Consider the following 15,969-nt stretch of genomic DNA (forward strand, 5'->3'; position numbering starts at 1 on the left):
TATATATTTGTGACATTCTAACACAAGCCACAGAAGCTTCCTATTAAAAAGTGAGCAAAGCTGAATCATTTTGCCTTCTCTTCCCACTGTGATTTTTATTCATTTGAAGATAAAATTCAAAGCAAACATCTTAGAGCTTCTGTTTGTCACCCAAGAGTTATTTCTAGGCAGCATAGGAAATCTCACATTTCCAAAATCAGGTCATGAAAGTGGAACTGCAATCTAATTAATATGTTCATAAAATAGTTTCCACCCCTACCAAATAGAAAACATCAATAAGAAATTAACTCTGTACTCATTGAATCCCCCAAAAATACAATCAACAGGAGACATTCCAATCACAAATTGGTTGAGAACTTAGTAATTAATAATTGTGATATATCTATCATAGCGCTAGACTTTTCTCTGACATAATACTTTGTAAATAACTAAAAACAGAGTAAAATGTCCTCTATTGACTCCGTATTTTCATGATGACTAACCTTTTTCTATCTGACTTGATACTCTTCTTCCCTCTTCAGCAGCCCTTCCAACTCCCACAGTGGCTGCTCTGTAACCTTACTAAGCTCCTGCACCTGCTCCCCTAGGGTTCTTCTTCTGAGATGGGATCTTGAATTGTACTTTGCAAAGTAAATGGAGAGCATGAGACCAAAACTCCTTGGGGTTCTGCTTCCATCTACCTTCTCTCTACATTATCTGCACTCATCCTTCTCTTCTTCCCTCCGCTCTTGAGAAACATGTTCTCCACTAGTTTCCTGGGACTCTTCCTTTGGGACATGCTCCCAGTCCTAAGAGAACCTTAGTATTCTTTACGAGCTACTAGTTTTTCTTCCTTTCTACTCTTTCTCTCCTTTTTCTCCTTTCTCTTCTCCCCCTGCTTCCATCCTTGTCCAAAATTTTGAAGGACATAATTTGTACTACTTTTCCCTGCTTTTATAACTCCTGAAATAGAACATAACCCCAGAAACTGCCTGAAACCATATTCCAAAGTGTTATCAATAACTACTAATTCGCAAATACACTGAATACATTTTTGGTCCCTTATTACCAGACTTCTTGAAAATATTTGGGTCAAGCCAGTTAAGATGTTTCTTCCTCTTGATTCCACAATACCTTGTGTACATCTGTACTAATATGCTTCCTCCTGCACTGCCATTGCTTGATCCTGTGGCTGTTCTCCACACTAATCTCTCAGTATCTCCAGGACAAGACTGTTACATGTACCTAGGCATCCGTATGCTTAAATAAACCTGTATGTTCTACCTGTTCCAATATGATTCATTAAGAATGATACTTTTGGGTAACTGAGATATTGGGTATTTCATGATTAAAATGTTTCCTTGGCATTTACCTCTAATTTCAATCAACATTAAAAGAATTTTCTTTTTTTTTTTTTTTGAGAGAGGTTTTGCTATAGGACACTTGCAAGAAAGAGAGGCACAGAGAGACAGAAAGTGAGAAATCACCCCCCAGGGGGGATCACACATATGCCCAGCGTGAGTTTAAGTCACCGGGTCCAGGACTTGAACTACGGTCGACTACATGGGAGTCCAGCGACATAGCCATTACACCAACTACTGGTCCTGCAATATTAATATTCTTTACCTGTGCATAAAGTACATTTTAAAGACCTACCATTAGCTGAACACTTTGAAGAAAGTAATAACAATGGCAGAAAACCCCCAAATTTGTATAGTCTTTTACACTGTCAAAGCACTCTCAAAATCATTTCATCTGACTATTACAAAGTAGAGGTGGTGCTTGTAATCAAAGCAGCATCTAGGCAGAGCAGTGGGAACATGGCCCAAGAGTGCCCCATAGAGATGGTGAATGGGGCTGAATCCATCTACACTCCACCCTCCATTTCCCGAGGAAGGGGGCTTTTGCTTTGTACAGAGGCTCTATTCATTCACCCAGCACTATAGTTAGCATTTCCAATTCATCTGCTCAAAGTGTGGCACCTTTCCTATCTGTCCAGAGATGTAACTTTTAGTAATTCACTGAAAGGACCCTGCAGTGGCTCTGACAACACAGCTCACTGGAAATTGCTTGTAAAGTTTCTCATTCTGAGAAAACACAGAAAGAGCTGCTGACACAGTCTAAGCATAGATCATAGTCCTAACATTAACAAGAAAGATTTCTGAAGGAATGGCCATTCACTGTTCAGAAGGCATTCTGTGTGCTTACCCAACTTGCTAAATAATTTACCTATTTTCTCTGGTCTACCAGTAATTTATTTTCTAGGCGGTCATAGACAGAATGGTAAGGCATCTACTACAAAAACAATGCAATGGATTTAAAAGACACTGGACTTGAGCCAGCAGGTGGCATGGAGAGTAAGGCACTGGATCCCACATGACTTACCAAGGTTCGAATCCCAGATCTGGTGGCTTAAAAATCACACTGGGCATGTCTGTTTCTGTGCCCAAAATTCCAGAAGGAGAATGGAGAGAAAGGAACTGCACACAAGGTCATAATCTCTGGGAAGTGATTTATCATTTTTCCTCTCCGTCTGTCTCTCTCTGGTAAGAGCATGTGCCCTATGCCCCCCTCCCCCATCCCTTCAAAAAATAAAAAAAAAGACACCAGGCTTTAAAAATCAGGCCAGACCTGGTTTTGAGTGAGTTACTTGTCTAAGTAATAGATATGTGACCTTGAGCAAGTTATTTAACCTCTGTGAACACTACTTTCCTCATCTGCAAACAGGATTCGAGTAAGACCCACCTCAGTGGGTTTTTATAGTCATTAAGGAGATATTTATGAAAACATGAGGCGTGCACAGGAAGCTTTGATCAGGGCTGATTTCTTCCATGAAATATCAACAAGTTATACTTTATATATTTTTAAAGAGAATTCACTCAAAAATGTTAGCATGTGATTATTAACATTCTAATAAATTATTAAGACCCATGTGCTATATGACATTTTCTGTAATGTTCTTATCTTTCATGCAAAGTGGATAAATATCTGTTGCAATAGAGTCAAACAGTTCAGAGATCTTTCACAAGGTCACACCAAACGTGAACACTGGAATCAGAGTTAAAAACCTGGAGTTGTTGAGAGGTTTTGGTGAAGGGTTTCTTGAGTTTGCGTGTTTATTTCTTCCATACGTGAGAGAGAGGCAGCACTCCCAAAGGGTCCTGATACTGTGATCTCTTCTCAGCTTTCATGTATCCCCAGCCCATGCACAAGCATGTGCCTGCTGTACTCAGGGAGATGTCTGGACTTGAACCTGGAACCTTCCCATACAGGATTGCCTCACAGAGTATGTTTTACTATGACACCATTGTCTGGTCCCTGCTGTTTTCAAGTGAGTAAACTGATTACATAGGATAAACATTCACACACACATGCACATACACACAGATGCACACACATTTACATATAAAATCCCCAAACTTTATGCACCATTGTTTCTAGTTAGAATATATGGTCCTGGGTATGTTTATATGCTGGTGTTTCTCAAACAAGTGGAAGCACTATCCAATAAGCTATCAAGGGACAATCAATTACAGAAGTTAACTTAATGGATGGGAGACACTTTTGAACTACTACAAAAGGTGGAATGATGGTAAAGCTATAGTATTAATAGGCACTAATATTTGTAGGAGATGACTGAAAAAAAGAGAACGAGGTGAAGGTCTTTTGTTTCTTTGTTTAAGTAACTTTTTAATTTTTTTTGGAGAGATTTTCGCTATAGGGCGCATGTGCTCGCCAGACAGACAGAGAGAGACATAGAGACAGAAAGCGAGAAATCACCCCCCAGGGGGGATGGTCACGCCGCAATCCCTTCTCCTTCATTCTCCTCTCGGGATCTTGGGCACGCATGCACACGCACCAGGAGTGAGTTTTAAGTCACTGGGTCCGGGACGCAACCCGCGGTCGACTACGTGGGAGTCCAGTGACATAGCCATTAGGATAACAGCTGGTTCCCCTGTTTAAGTAACTTTTAATCTGTGGCAAATGGAAAACTTGTTGTCAAGATCCCTTGGGTTATTTTTCCATCTTAAGATTCTAAAATATTTGGGACTAGCAGTTAGTGTAATGGCTATGTCACTGGACTCCCATGTAGTTGACAGCAGTTTGAGTCCTGAACCCGGTGGCTTAAACTCACGTGGGGCACATGTGCGTGCATGCCCAAGATCCCGAGAAGAGAAAGGAGGAGAAGGGATTGCATCGTGGCCATCCCTCCTGGGGGGTGGTATCTTGCTTTCTGTCTCTCTGTTTCTCTCTGTCTTTCTGGCGAGCTCGCGTGCCCTATAGCAAAATCCTCTCCCAAAAAAAAGAAAAAAAAAAAAAGATTCTAAAATATTTTTCCTTTTTATTTCACTTGCTTTTTTTTCTCTGAACCTGGGTATCACAGCACCTGGAAGGAATTCAGTAACAGTCAACAATACAGGGTTCAACAAGAGATGGAAAGTGAAGAATTTCAAAGGAGCTAAACATCTCAAATTCTTAGCTAATAATAACCCTAAGATAGAGAATATGTTCTTCCTTTTATTTGTTTTATAGGGATTTTCTAAGAAGTCCCCCAGCTTGGGCCACCCACTCAGCACACTGAGGTTGTACTCAATCAGTAGCTTATCATTCAAAACTCTTTTACTAAAGAAGAAAGAATGCTGGGAATAAAAATTAATTTCTATAACTTGTAGACACATTGTTATTACTAATGGCAACTTTCCTCCTTAATCACACCATTTCTAATCAATTTTTTAAACATATGCAGATCAGGACCAGTAGATGGTGTAATGGCTATGTCACTGGACTCCCATGTAGTTGCCTGCGGTTCGAGTCCTGAACTCAGTGACTTAACTCAAGCCAGGCATGTGTGCGCATGTGCCCAAGATCCTGAGGGGAGAATGGAGGAGAAGGGATTGTGGCATGGCCATGCCCCTGGGGAGTGATTTCTTGTTCTTTCTCTCTGTCTCTGTCTGTCTTTCTGGCAAGCCACATGCCCTATAGCAAAATCCTTCAAAAAAAAAAATATATATTTATGCAGATCAGCAGGTAGTATGGTGGTTAAGGTTCTAGACTCCTACATGACCAATCTCAGTTTGAGTCCCAGACTTGATAACCTGAAATTCACACCAGGAGCATGCAGAGGAGAATGGAGGAGAAGGGGCCTTGAAGTCATCTCTCGGGGTGGGGGGGGTGATTTCTCACTTTCCCTCTCTTTGTCTCTCTCTATATATCTCTTTCCAGTGAGTACATGTGCCTTACGACAAAGACCTTTTAAAAACTAAAACTAAAAATATGATATTTAGTTTCACTTTAAAATTCTGTGTTGTTACTAACAGGAATTAAGAAGAATACAGCTAAAGGCAATGTAGAAAACAAACAACAAAAAAGCATTTATTACAATCTATATTTGGTCAAATGTGAAATCTTTGCTATATTTATATCTAAACCTCAATTTCTACCTTAAGCAATGGCTGACTTTACTATCGAGCTCCAGGCATTTGTGAAGACGCATCTGTATAATTATGAGCGTAAACTTCATTGGCCAAAACATTTACAATAAGTTTTATGGCCCTCACAAGAATTCAGAATCAAGGTAAGCATCTTGTATTTGTATATTAGAATTTCTGGGAGGTTTTGGTACCCAGATGAAGAGGTGGTACTGACGCAAATTCAGAGAGGACTTGTAATCTCGTTAGAAGGCAAGCAGATACGGGAGAATTTTAAATTGACTAAAATGAGCAAAGTTCTATTATCTTGCAAGAGACTTAAGATATCCTGTCCTTCGATGCACACAGTTATCAAACTCAACATTTCTCCTATCCACTAAAATTTTAGTGAAAAAGATGAGGGTATTAAATTAGCCAAAACATAAATTCTAGAAAATACTCTTTGGGCTCAGTGTCTGTTATTTCAATATATGAAGAAAAGAAAACCTTAAAAGATGAGATTCTTAAAGACTAGATAGAAAGGATTAAGAAACTGGCCACTGGGTGCCAACAGGTGGTGGGTGGTAAGATGCTAGACTCCCACAGAGCCAACCATAGTTCAAGTCCCAGACCTGGTGGCTTGCTTTTTTACTCTCTCTCTCTCCCCCATCTCTGGTGGGCATGCATGCTCTGTGACAAATTTAAATAAATAAATTAATTCTTTTTTTAAAAAAAGAAGCTGGCTATCTTGCCTTTTTCTGAATCCTTATTTATTGGATTAGTTGTTTGAAATATGTGTGTGTATATGTGTGAGTATGTACATCTATATGTGTGAGTATGTGTATCTATGTATATATGTGTACATAAATGATTAGGAACACATATATCAATACGATAATATTGATATATTAATTTATATCTTGTTTTATTCCATAAAGAATTTAAAACAAACAGAATAGAACAAAACAAGTTAGGTTATGCTTTGAGCTCTTGATCTACAGAACATAAATTCTAGAAAATGTGACTTGCTAAATTAACCTTAAAGAAACAGATAGCTAGAAAGGGAAAGTCCAAACAAAGAATATAGGGGTCTAGAAGAAGGAAAAAGAAGCCTTAATGTTGGGATAAAGTGCTTCAATCACCTCATTTGACTTCCTGATTGGAGTCACCTCTCAGCATTTCAAAAAAGTTTGATAAAAGCATTTAGATATCAGGACCAGCAGTTAGTGTAATAGCTATGTCGCTGGACTCCCATGTAATCAACCACGGTTCGAGTCCTGGACCCGGTGGCTTAAAACTCACGCTGGGCACGTGTGCGTGTGTGCCCAAGATCCCGAGAGAATGGAGGAGAAGGGATTGCGGCATGGCCATCCCCCCTGGGGGGGGGGGATTTCTCGCTTTCTGTCTCTCTGTTTCTCTCTGTGTGTCTGGTGCGCGCACAGGTCCTATAGCAAAAAACCTCTTAAAAAAAAAGCATTTAGATATCTACACTTTTAAACAATTAAAGCCTAAAGGCCAAATAAGCAAAATAATTAGTCACCATCTACAATTAGTAGCCTACTTCTTCCTCTAGTTTCCTGAGGGGCAGTCTGACAGCAGCTATACAGCACCCCTAACAGGAGCTTGGGCACTTGTTTTCCACTGTCTTCTCAATGAGTCCTTTGACTTCATCATAACAAGTATGCAAAGGTATTCAAATAATATCTCCTCTGAAATTTTACAGCTGTAAAGATAGAGCATATTAAACATTGCCCCAGTGTTTCTGGCATTAAACTGTTACATTTTACAAATCAGATTATACAAAGTTGTTATATCTTTTAAGGCAGGCAAAAGCAGCAAACATATGTCAGTCTCACTATGCTAAGTCACTCTTGTTAGACCCTTGCATCGAATGCCATGTTGTGACGCGTCTAAAGATTCCTCTTAATTGCTGCAAGATGAAATTAAATTCCTAGAAAGTCAACTGCATTTCTCTTCTTTCAATCATGCAAGACCCATTCCCGAATTGCCAGGCTACTGTTATATCCTTATCACTAGCCAGAAGAAAGTATAAGAAGAGCTATACAGTCCTTATTTATCCAGTGAAGCAAACGTTTATCCTTGTTTGTCTTGGCAGTAAAAAGGTTGAAAAGTGTAATCGAAAAAAACCCTTGCAATAAAATTTTCCAGTAAATATTTCTAAGGTAGCCTGAAACAAGAAAGGTGCATTCTTCATACCACTCTTTCAGCACTCAAGGGGTAGTGTTCTATTAAGCTCAATGATAGGACCACTTAGTAACTCTAGCTCGTATCCAATAAATAATAAATTAGTAATGTTATTGTTCATTTATCAACATTCTAGCCCTGGGGCAGAAGATGAGAATCCAAGTGAGAATTCAGCCTAGGTTTAGTTTGAATCACTACTTCTGACAAACTTTGAAAGACTCCTTTAAACCTGCTGTATCTCAATGTTTTTTCCTTCTTGCTGCTCAAAAAGCAGAAAAGAAAGGGCCAGAGGACACATCTCAGCCTCCTGCCTATCCAAAGGGATAAGAGCCTTCTCAAAGACAACCCAGGACTCATGAAACTAAAGCACACGACTTCTTTAAAATATCTACCAATCCCTGGTCTGTTGCCAACTTCTGATCTGCCCCTTCATGAAGAAAAAAAATCTGTATGGGAGAATGAGAAAAGGGGGAGTAAGTGGGCATGAACAGTAGAACAATCTGGCAAACCCTTTCATAGTACAATAATTCAGGAGCATGGCATCTGATCGAAAAGAGACTCTTAGAGTAGGATAAAGGAAAGACAGTTTTCTGTCAATAAACACCTAGAATCTCTTACTGAGGTACTGAAAGGGAAGGTTATGAATAAGAGGAAGATAACAATGAGGGAAGTTAGTAGCCAAACACAACACTAATTGGGTCACCTGGAAAAGAACACCATCTCCTTCCTTTGAGTCTAATGTCTGGTTAATGAATCCTTCTAAAGAGGCCCAGAGAAGAATGGATAGGCAGAGCACTCATACTCCACACTGGCTCAGTTTGACCTCCACAACAATAAATTGGGCACATCACGCAGTGAAACCGATTCAGGGTTACCTAGCCCCAGGCACAAAAGAAAACCACCAGGACTCTCAAATTCTCTATATAGCTTTAGAATATATGTATTACAGATCTAGAGGGACATGAATAAGCAAATCTACAGTCTTTCCAAAACTACAGAGTTGAATAGCTCATTTCTTTCCAGTCAAAAGTAGAGGTGAGGATAATGGAACAAAATAAAAGGTAGTTACAATGCTAGGCATTCAGAGTACAGGCATCCAACCTATTACAACATAAACAAATGGACACACACTACAGGACTTGGTAGAACAAAAACTGTTGCTTTATAGACCTAATTGGAATGAGAAGGCAGTCTTTTCCCCCTAAACAAATCTTCAGAGGTATAAAATTAACCTTAGAGAAAGGTGTAAGGGATAGAAAAAATATATGTATCTGACAAATGCCTACTATGTGCCAGGGACAATTTCCAGGATCTTTTTATGCTCTGGATTGAAGAGTGTTGAGGGTAATTTGTCTGTAAGAAGGATAAGAATCTATTGGTGATGCCCGACACCAAACAACAGGACAAGCAAGGCCATGGCACCTAAGCATCCAGAGTCAGGAACTCTGATGATGCAGTTGGAAATGGGCCACTGGGGTTTGCAGACATGTCATTCGGACTCTCTCCTAAGCATATTAGAGACTTGGGGATCGTGGCTCTGGCTAGTAGAGAAGGAAGATACGCCACAACATCATTCTGGACATATTTTTGGGTTGACAGAAAAGAAGCCCCTGCCTAGAGTGAGAGAGGATGTCTCCCACCCTTCTCTCTCATGGATTTTTAGTTAGTTGAAAGCTGAAACCTCTCTCCCAGACCAGCAGGTGATTTTGGGGGTGCCCAAAGCTATTAGGAAGTTTTTATTTGAAACACTGTCATAAAAGCAACTAGAAAGCCCGCAGAAACCTGTACTGGGACATCTATTATTTAACCTGAGTCCAGCCAAAAAATTTACCTGGGAAATATACTGTACTTCCTAAACCAGATACACAGCGCAGTATCTAAAACAATCCACATTAGCAGATACAAAGCCTTAAAATGTGCCCAAGTACGCATTCACAAAGTTTCTGTTATGAGACATTAAATCCTGTTAACTTAAAAGTACAGTAACTTCAAGCAATTTTAAAAAATGATCTTTGCCCTTATAATAGCCTCAGCAAATATTCCCTATTCATATTTACTTATAAATGCGAACAGGAAATGGTACATGATATCACAAGTCCAGAGACCTTAACGACCAAACATCAAGGTATTGGGCATTGAAAGACCACAACCAAATATCAAGGTACTGAGCAAGTCCTATGAGACTCTGAGCACTTCATGATTCATGTGTCAGAATTCTATTGGTTCCCTCTGGTAGAAATATTTTTTGAGTAACTAAAATATTCTTATCTATGAAGCACAAACACATCATAATAATATTATAAAACTGAGTCAAGATTCTAAGTTGCTCCTAACCAGCTTTTAGAAATTCAGACATATTGATATTAGATGTCAGAAATGTATATGTGTCCTTCCCCAGAGAATTTTCAAATAAAAGAAAGCAAACCACTAAAAAAAAAGAAAAAAAAAAAAAAAACAAGTCCCAAAGCTCCTTTTTTCCCTTTCATTTATTAGTTGCCATTTTGCAAAGTTTTTTGTAGTTGTTGTTTGCTTTCTCCATGAAATGTTTGCAATTATAAATGACCTCTCCTCCTCATGTGTGATCCTTCTTTTGAGATGGTTTATACTAACAAGTAATTTTTTATTGCATAACCATTACTTTCTCAGACAATATTTGGTTCTATTTTGCTTTTCATTCTTACTTGATACCAATATTATGGCCGAAGGCAAGTTCTCATCTGGTACCTGTCCTGGAATTTTAGAATTCTGAGTTATACAAACAGAAGGGGGTATTGATTACTCACCATATCCAGGAATGTCTTCTAAAGGGGAAATTATTCACGTGCATCATGTTCGCAGATCTTCTGTCATAAATATTTTCCTTGTCTCCTGTGTTACATGTAGTGATTTTCACAGATGAATTTTAACTCTCCTATTTGAGCAGCTATCGTGGGCAATTATTGCAACAAGTATTGAATTCCAAAAAATACCCTCCCTCCCCCCCAAAAAAATAGCTATAACAAAAAGCCCTTCCAAGGATTTGAAGAAAGAGACATCACAGAGCAATGCAGGTATGGGTCCATCCATTTAGGTTCCACTAGTTAGTCAACACACTAAAATAACTAGTTCAACTGTTAATCCTAAATGGTGGTAAATATTGTCCTGGTAAAATCCAACACTTGAGTATAAATTAATGCATCCTCGCAGGAAGGACTCTGGAATGTAGGAAAAAAGGAGTCAAAATACAGTTTCTTGTTATCCTTGTTAAAGAAGTGTTAGAAGGGAAATGGAAAACTTCAGGTTGCTTTGCCATGCTGTCCTTTAGAAATGAATATTGCTTTTTCTTCTTTCTTAGGCACATATTCATGTGTGGTCACTTTAACGCGGTGCTACCGTCTGAGACGTGTCGGACAAAGACCTGGGCAGAGGGGCTAGGAACCATGTATAACCAGAGCCAACTTCTTTCCCAGATCTCAGAATTGCTGATTTCAACTGCAAAAGTAGGAAGGCAATGAGTAATTTCTGCTTTGCAGGACAAGATTGCCATTAGCTACCACCATGACTTCAGAAGGTGCTGTCGTGATGAAATTCATCTCCACTGCCTAGCCCCATAATAAGACTGTCTGCTCTCCTTAAGTAAAATGACTAAGCTATTGATCCTTTTACTGCAGAATCTCCTTTAATTTGTTGTTATCAAAACCATGTGCGGGCTTTTCATATCTTGCCTCGGAAAGAAAATGAATTTCACAGCTGCAAGTCAAACGTTGTCTAAGAATTTCTTCCCCTGCTGTCTTTCTTGTCTCTTTCTCTCACTCTCTCTTCCTTTTGTTTTTAACCCCAAATTCAGATCCCCAATAGGTGTCATTTACTCTGATGCTCTGACATCTTCTGAAAGATTCTCATGCCCAAGCTATACAGACCTTGCATGCTTTTAAAACACAATGGCAACAGGCTCCTGCTGGAGTCCCTCAGCGCCGAATTTCCAGCAGAACCTTTGGTAATCGTCGCGGCCGGCTTGTCTGCCCTGGGCTGTGCCGCCCCAGCTCTGAGCAGCTCAGGACACTTGCAGGCTCGGTGGTACTGTACATTAACTCTGCAGCAGCCCAGCTCGGCTGCAGACACTGCTGCCTGACAGGGATGTGCTGGCGTCAAGGGGGCCCTCTAGGTGGGTTCCCAGACACTGCAGAGCGGTGCACTCCTCGCTAGCCTCCAAGGAAGAACAAGCAAAAGGGGTTAAAAGAAAGGGCTGGCCCTGAAAGAGCACATTTATTTCAGTAAGTAATTACCAGGCAAGATAAACTAAACAGCAAAAAAACCCTGCATATAACCTCACAGGGAAATGACACCTTGAACAAACAGATATTACAGAGGGCCAGGTTTTTGTTTTGGTTTGGTTTGTTTCCCTTCCTACCCAATGAAAAGAAAGGAAATAACAGAAGTCCAGAGAAATTTGCAAATGACAGGGTTGGGTCATTTAGGCTTTAAAAAAAATTTCACGAATTTGGGGTGGGGAAGTCTGGCTAACTGGATGATTTGTAACCATTTAGCCACAGAGGACCACATGGTGATTTTTGGACAGGAAATCCTGTGGAAGCCAGAGCTGCGGAAGTCAGTTACACTTCAATTGCAATTGCGCAGGCCATAAAGCTGCTTCTGTGATTAGGGGGTGTGTAGATTTGAAGAATGCTTAGATATTTTGCATTTCTTCAAGCTTGCCCCTTTGTTACAAAAATTCTGTTCAATAATCCCCTGGAAGCGCCCCATCACTGTTGATGCCATTTTGGAGCAAGAATAAAATAGTAAACTCTTGTAATAGTAGGATGGCACTTAAATGGTGTTTGTTTGAAACCAGTAGGAGAATGGACTATATAATAATAGAAGTGTTCTCAATATTAATGTATCACTTTTAACTTAAGTATTTAAAAAGCTTCTTATGCAATTGCTTAATATTAAATGGAATTCTGGCAACACTTAATATATTATGCTATTATCTTCAGTTAGGTTTTCCCCAGTGAGATTCTGTCATTGCAGAAAACATTACCCAGGGCTGAGTGGGAGGCATTTCCCACAAATTCAAAACCAGGTATAAAGAAATTTATTTACTTTTGAAAACTGCCATGATTTGGGAAATTTTCCTTTTGATCAAGTGGTGATCCTAATAGAAGCATTCCTGGGAAGCAGAATCTTTAAAAGCAGTTTGAACTTGTGGGTTGAGAAGGATGGTGCCACAGCATAAAAAGAACTTGAGATTTGTGGGGTTTTCCTGTAGCCTAGGCATTGTCCTCTTGGCCTCTTCTAAAGGAACTAAATCTTTTCCAAAAGGTCAGTTGTGATCTGTCCCAGAACTCTAGCCAAAATTTTTCTTTTTGTGTGCTAGTTTTTGCTGTAGTGTACATGCACCCTCAAGAGAGAGAGAAAATGAGACATTGCCCCCTGAGGGAATGGTCACACTGCAATCCCTTCTGCATGCTTATCTCTTGTGCATATGTGCACATGCACCTGGTGTGAGTTTAAGCCACCAGGTCTAGGATGACTCTCAAGCCACCAGATCCAAGACTTAAACTGCGAAGCTGGCCATGTGGGATCCAACCTTAACCTCCATGCCACCTGCTAGCCCCAGCCTGAATTGTTTTTAACAGTCTTTGAATGCTTTGAATCAAGCATTATTGACTAATTAAAAATTTAATATTCAATTTTTAAATGCTATTATTTAAAAGATAAGAACACTTACAATGTCCCATTCTAAATGCCCCATTCTAAAATGTTACATTAATATCTCATTTACTCCTACAACAACACTGTTAGGAAAGGAGTATAATTCGCTCTGTCCTGCAGATGAAGACGTGAGACACTCAGATACTGAGTACCTTGCACACTCCAAGTCAAACAACTAGGAAGTCACCATCTGAACTAAGACGACGGTTTGAAGCCACCACTGTAGTCTACTACTTCTGTAATAATAATGCCCCCTTGCATTAGTGTTACACTTTCTAAATAATTTTTTAAAATCATTTTATTTTAGACTCACATACCTATGCTGCAGAGAGTAAGATATTTATTAAGCTTATGTTGGAGATGAATCCATTCTTACTAGCTACCTTTTCATTTGTGGGAGGTAATACAATCTAAGCACTTTTCAAATAAAAAACATGAATGATATAGTCATTAGTTCATTAATAGAGACTTAAAATTAAAATACCTATAACTTAAGAGGTGTTGACTGAATGTTTTTAAAGTAAACTTCTCTTGACTTTTTAAATTTAATTTTTAAACATACAACCACCTAGAATAAAAAGTAACAAATTAAAATGAAATAAAACACAACTGAGAAGCTATACGATAAACAGTAGAAAGCAAAATTTCTGCCAGAAGAATAACAAAGGATAAAATGTAATTTATTTCACAGTTCAAGGAACCAAGACGACACACTAATAAACAATCCCAAAGTGAGTATTTTCACAGACTTAAGGCAACAAATATAAAAGAATGGGTTTGCTTAGAGAACAGAAATAGCTCACTTCCTGCAATTTTTATTCCACACACATTAGAAACAGAGTCTTAAGAATTATGACTACAATTTTACAAACTGATACTTCACAAAACTGAATACTTCGTAAATGTGTGTGACCTTCAAAAACAACAGATAGGCATAACTAATAGGTCTGTAATTTAAAAATAAGTTATCAAAGATGAACAATGTCAATGGACTTAGGTAATACTTTTTGTTCTACTAAAAGATAATTACCATTTTGTGGAACTTTGAAGAAATACCAGGAATAACCATAAAAGATGACTGTTCCAGAACGATTTCAGTCTTCTCTTTATAATAATAAAGGAATGCTGATTATTAGCTGGGCACCATAGATTGGCACACCTTTGAAGAGGTTCCTACAGTTATGGAGTAGCCTCAGCTCTACCAGCTCAAAAGCTGGTTTTGTTACTTTATTTATTTATTTGGGGTTTTGTATATTTGTGTGTGTGTGGTTTTCAAAATTGTACTCCCACAGCTAGAACAAGAATAATTGGTCTTTCTGGGAGGTACTCATATTAACCACTCTCATATGAAACCAATGTGAGAGGAAAGGAAAAAAAAAAAAAAACAAACTCAAAAAACAGAATATCAATTCATTGAATAAAGTGTAAACTATAAACTCAGAGGAGACTAAAATAATTGAATCAACATTTTCATCAAAAATTGTGCATCCAAAATCAGAGCAAGAAGTATTAACTAGTCAGTGTCTCCAGGTCCATTTCCAACAAAGTCCCTTTTGCTCATGTCTAGGGGGGTATACTCTTAAAAATGATGTTTTCTGAACTAAGTTCCTTGAAATCCTATGGTTTTACAAAGTTGCCTCAAGTCAATTGAAGGTCAAAGGGGAGGCCAGTCATCTTGGACTGTTTCTACCAGAGCTCCTCTACTTTTAACTGTTTAATTTCCAAGTTTAGTTTGAAAAAGGAAATCTGGCTAGTTTGAAAAGTTTATAAAAATATAACAGTAAGGGGACTAGTAGATGGCATAATGGTTACATTGCTAGACTTTCATGTAGTTAACAATGGTTCAAGTCTTGGACCTGGTGGCTTAAACTCACACTGAGCGTGTGTGTGTGCATGCCCAAAATCCCAAGAGGAGAGTGAAGGAGAAGGGATTTTACTATAGCCATCCTCCCCGGGGGTGATTTCTCACTTTCTGTCTTTCTGTCTCTCTCTGTCTCTCTGGTGAGTGTGCGTGCCCTATAGCAAAAATCTCTCACTCAAAATAATAAATAACAATAAGAAAATAAAATTAAGACTTTCTACTCAAATTCTTATCATTATCAGTCTCAAGATGCCATCCTATTTAAACCCCTTCAATTTATACACACCCTTTACAGTAATACTATGATTAAGTTATACCCTTGTGCTAATACAAACATAGCAATATAAAGCTACGCCCTAGTCTTTGAACTTGAGTGTCACTAACTCTTTAGTCACTTGTACTTATCAGATATGGAGGGCATAATGAATTTTCCCATTGATTTTCCTGGAGTTTCACTTTCAGAAAGTTATTTTTCTGTCACTATCACATTTTGGTATACTCAAAAGTTAACATTAATGTCTGCCAGTTAAGTAACTTAGATGAAATAAAATTAAAACTCCTCTGTACTAATCATCAGTTCAGATATTTTAGGAAAGTCCCCATTCTAGCAAAAGGCTAGATAACTTTTGTCCCTTAGTTGTCAAAAACAAAACTAAACCAAACTATTTGATCCTGCTATTCTTCAAACTTAGGAAAGTCCCCATTCTAGCAAAAGGCTAGATAACTTTTGTCCCTTAGTTGTCAAAAACAAAACTAAACCAAACTATTTGATCCTGCTATTCTACATACTGAGTTTGTATAAATGTATTCACATATATAAAT

At 38.6% G+C, this 15,969-nt stretch overlaps 1 protein-coding gene across 1 annotated transcript in view; it reads right to left on the reverse strand.

Moving 5' to 3' along the window:
- LOC102488531 (cAMP-specific 3',5'-cyclic phosphodiesterase 4D) overlaps positions 1-11,648 on the reverse strand; it is a 657,187-nt gene extending 645,539 nt beyond the window's left edge. Inside the window, exon 1 of the mRNA XM_006166220.3 lies at positions 10,376-11,648. Coding sequence (XP_006166282.1) covers positions 10,376-10,422 — 47 coding nt within the window. The 5' untranslated portion in view covers positions 10,423-11,648. The remainder of the gene's footprint in view (positions 1-10,375) is intronic.
- Between the last annotated feature and the right edge of the window lie 4,321 nt (positions 11,649-15,969).

The sequence above is a fragment of the Tupaia chinensis genome, unplaced genomic scaffold (genome assembly GCF_000334495.1).
Source record: "Tupaia chinensis unplaced genomic scaffold, TupChi_1.0 Scaffold144180_1, whole genome shotgun sequence".
Taxonomy (NCBI): Eukaryota; Metazoa; Chordata; class Mammalia; order Scandentia; family Tupaiidae; genus Tupaia; species Tupaia belangeri.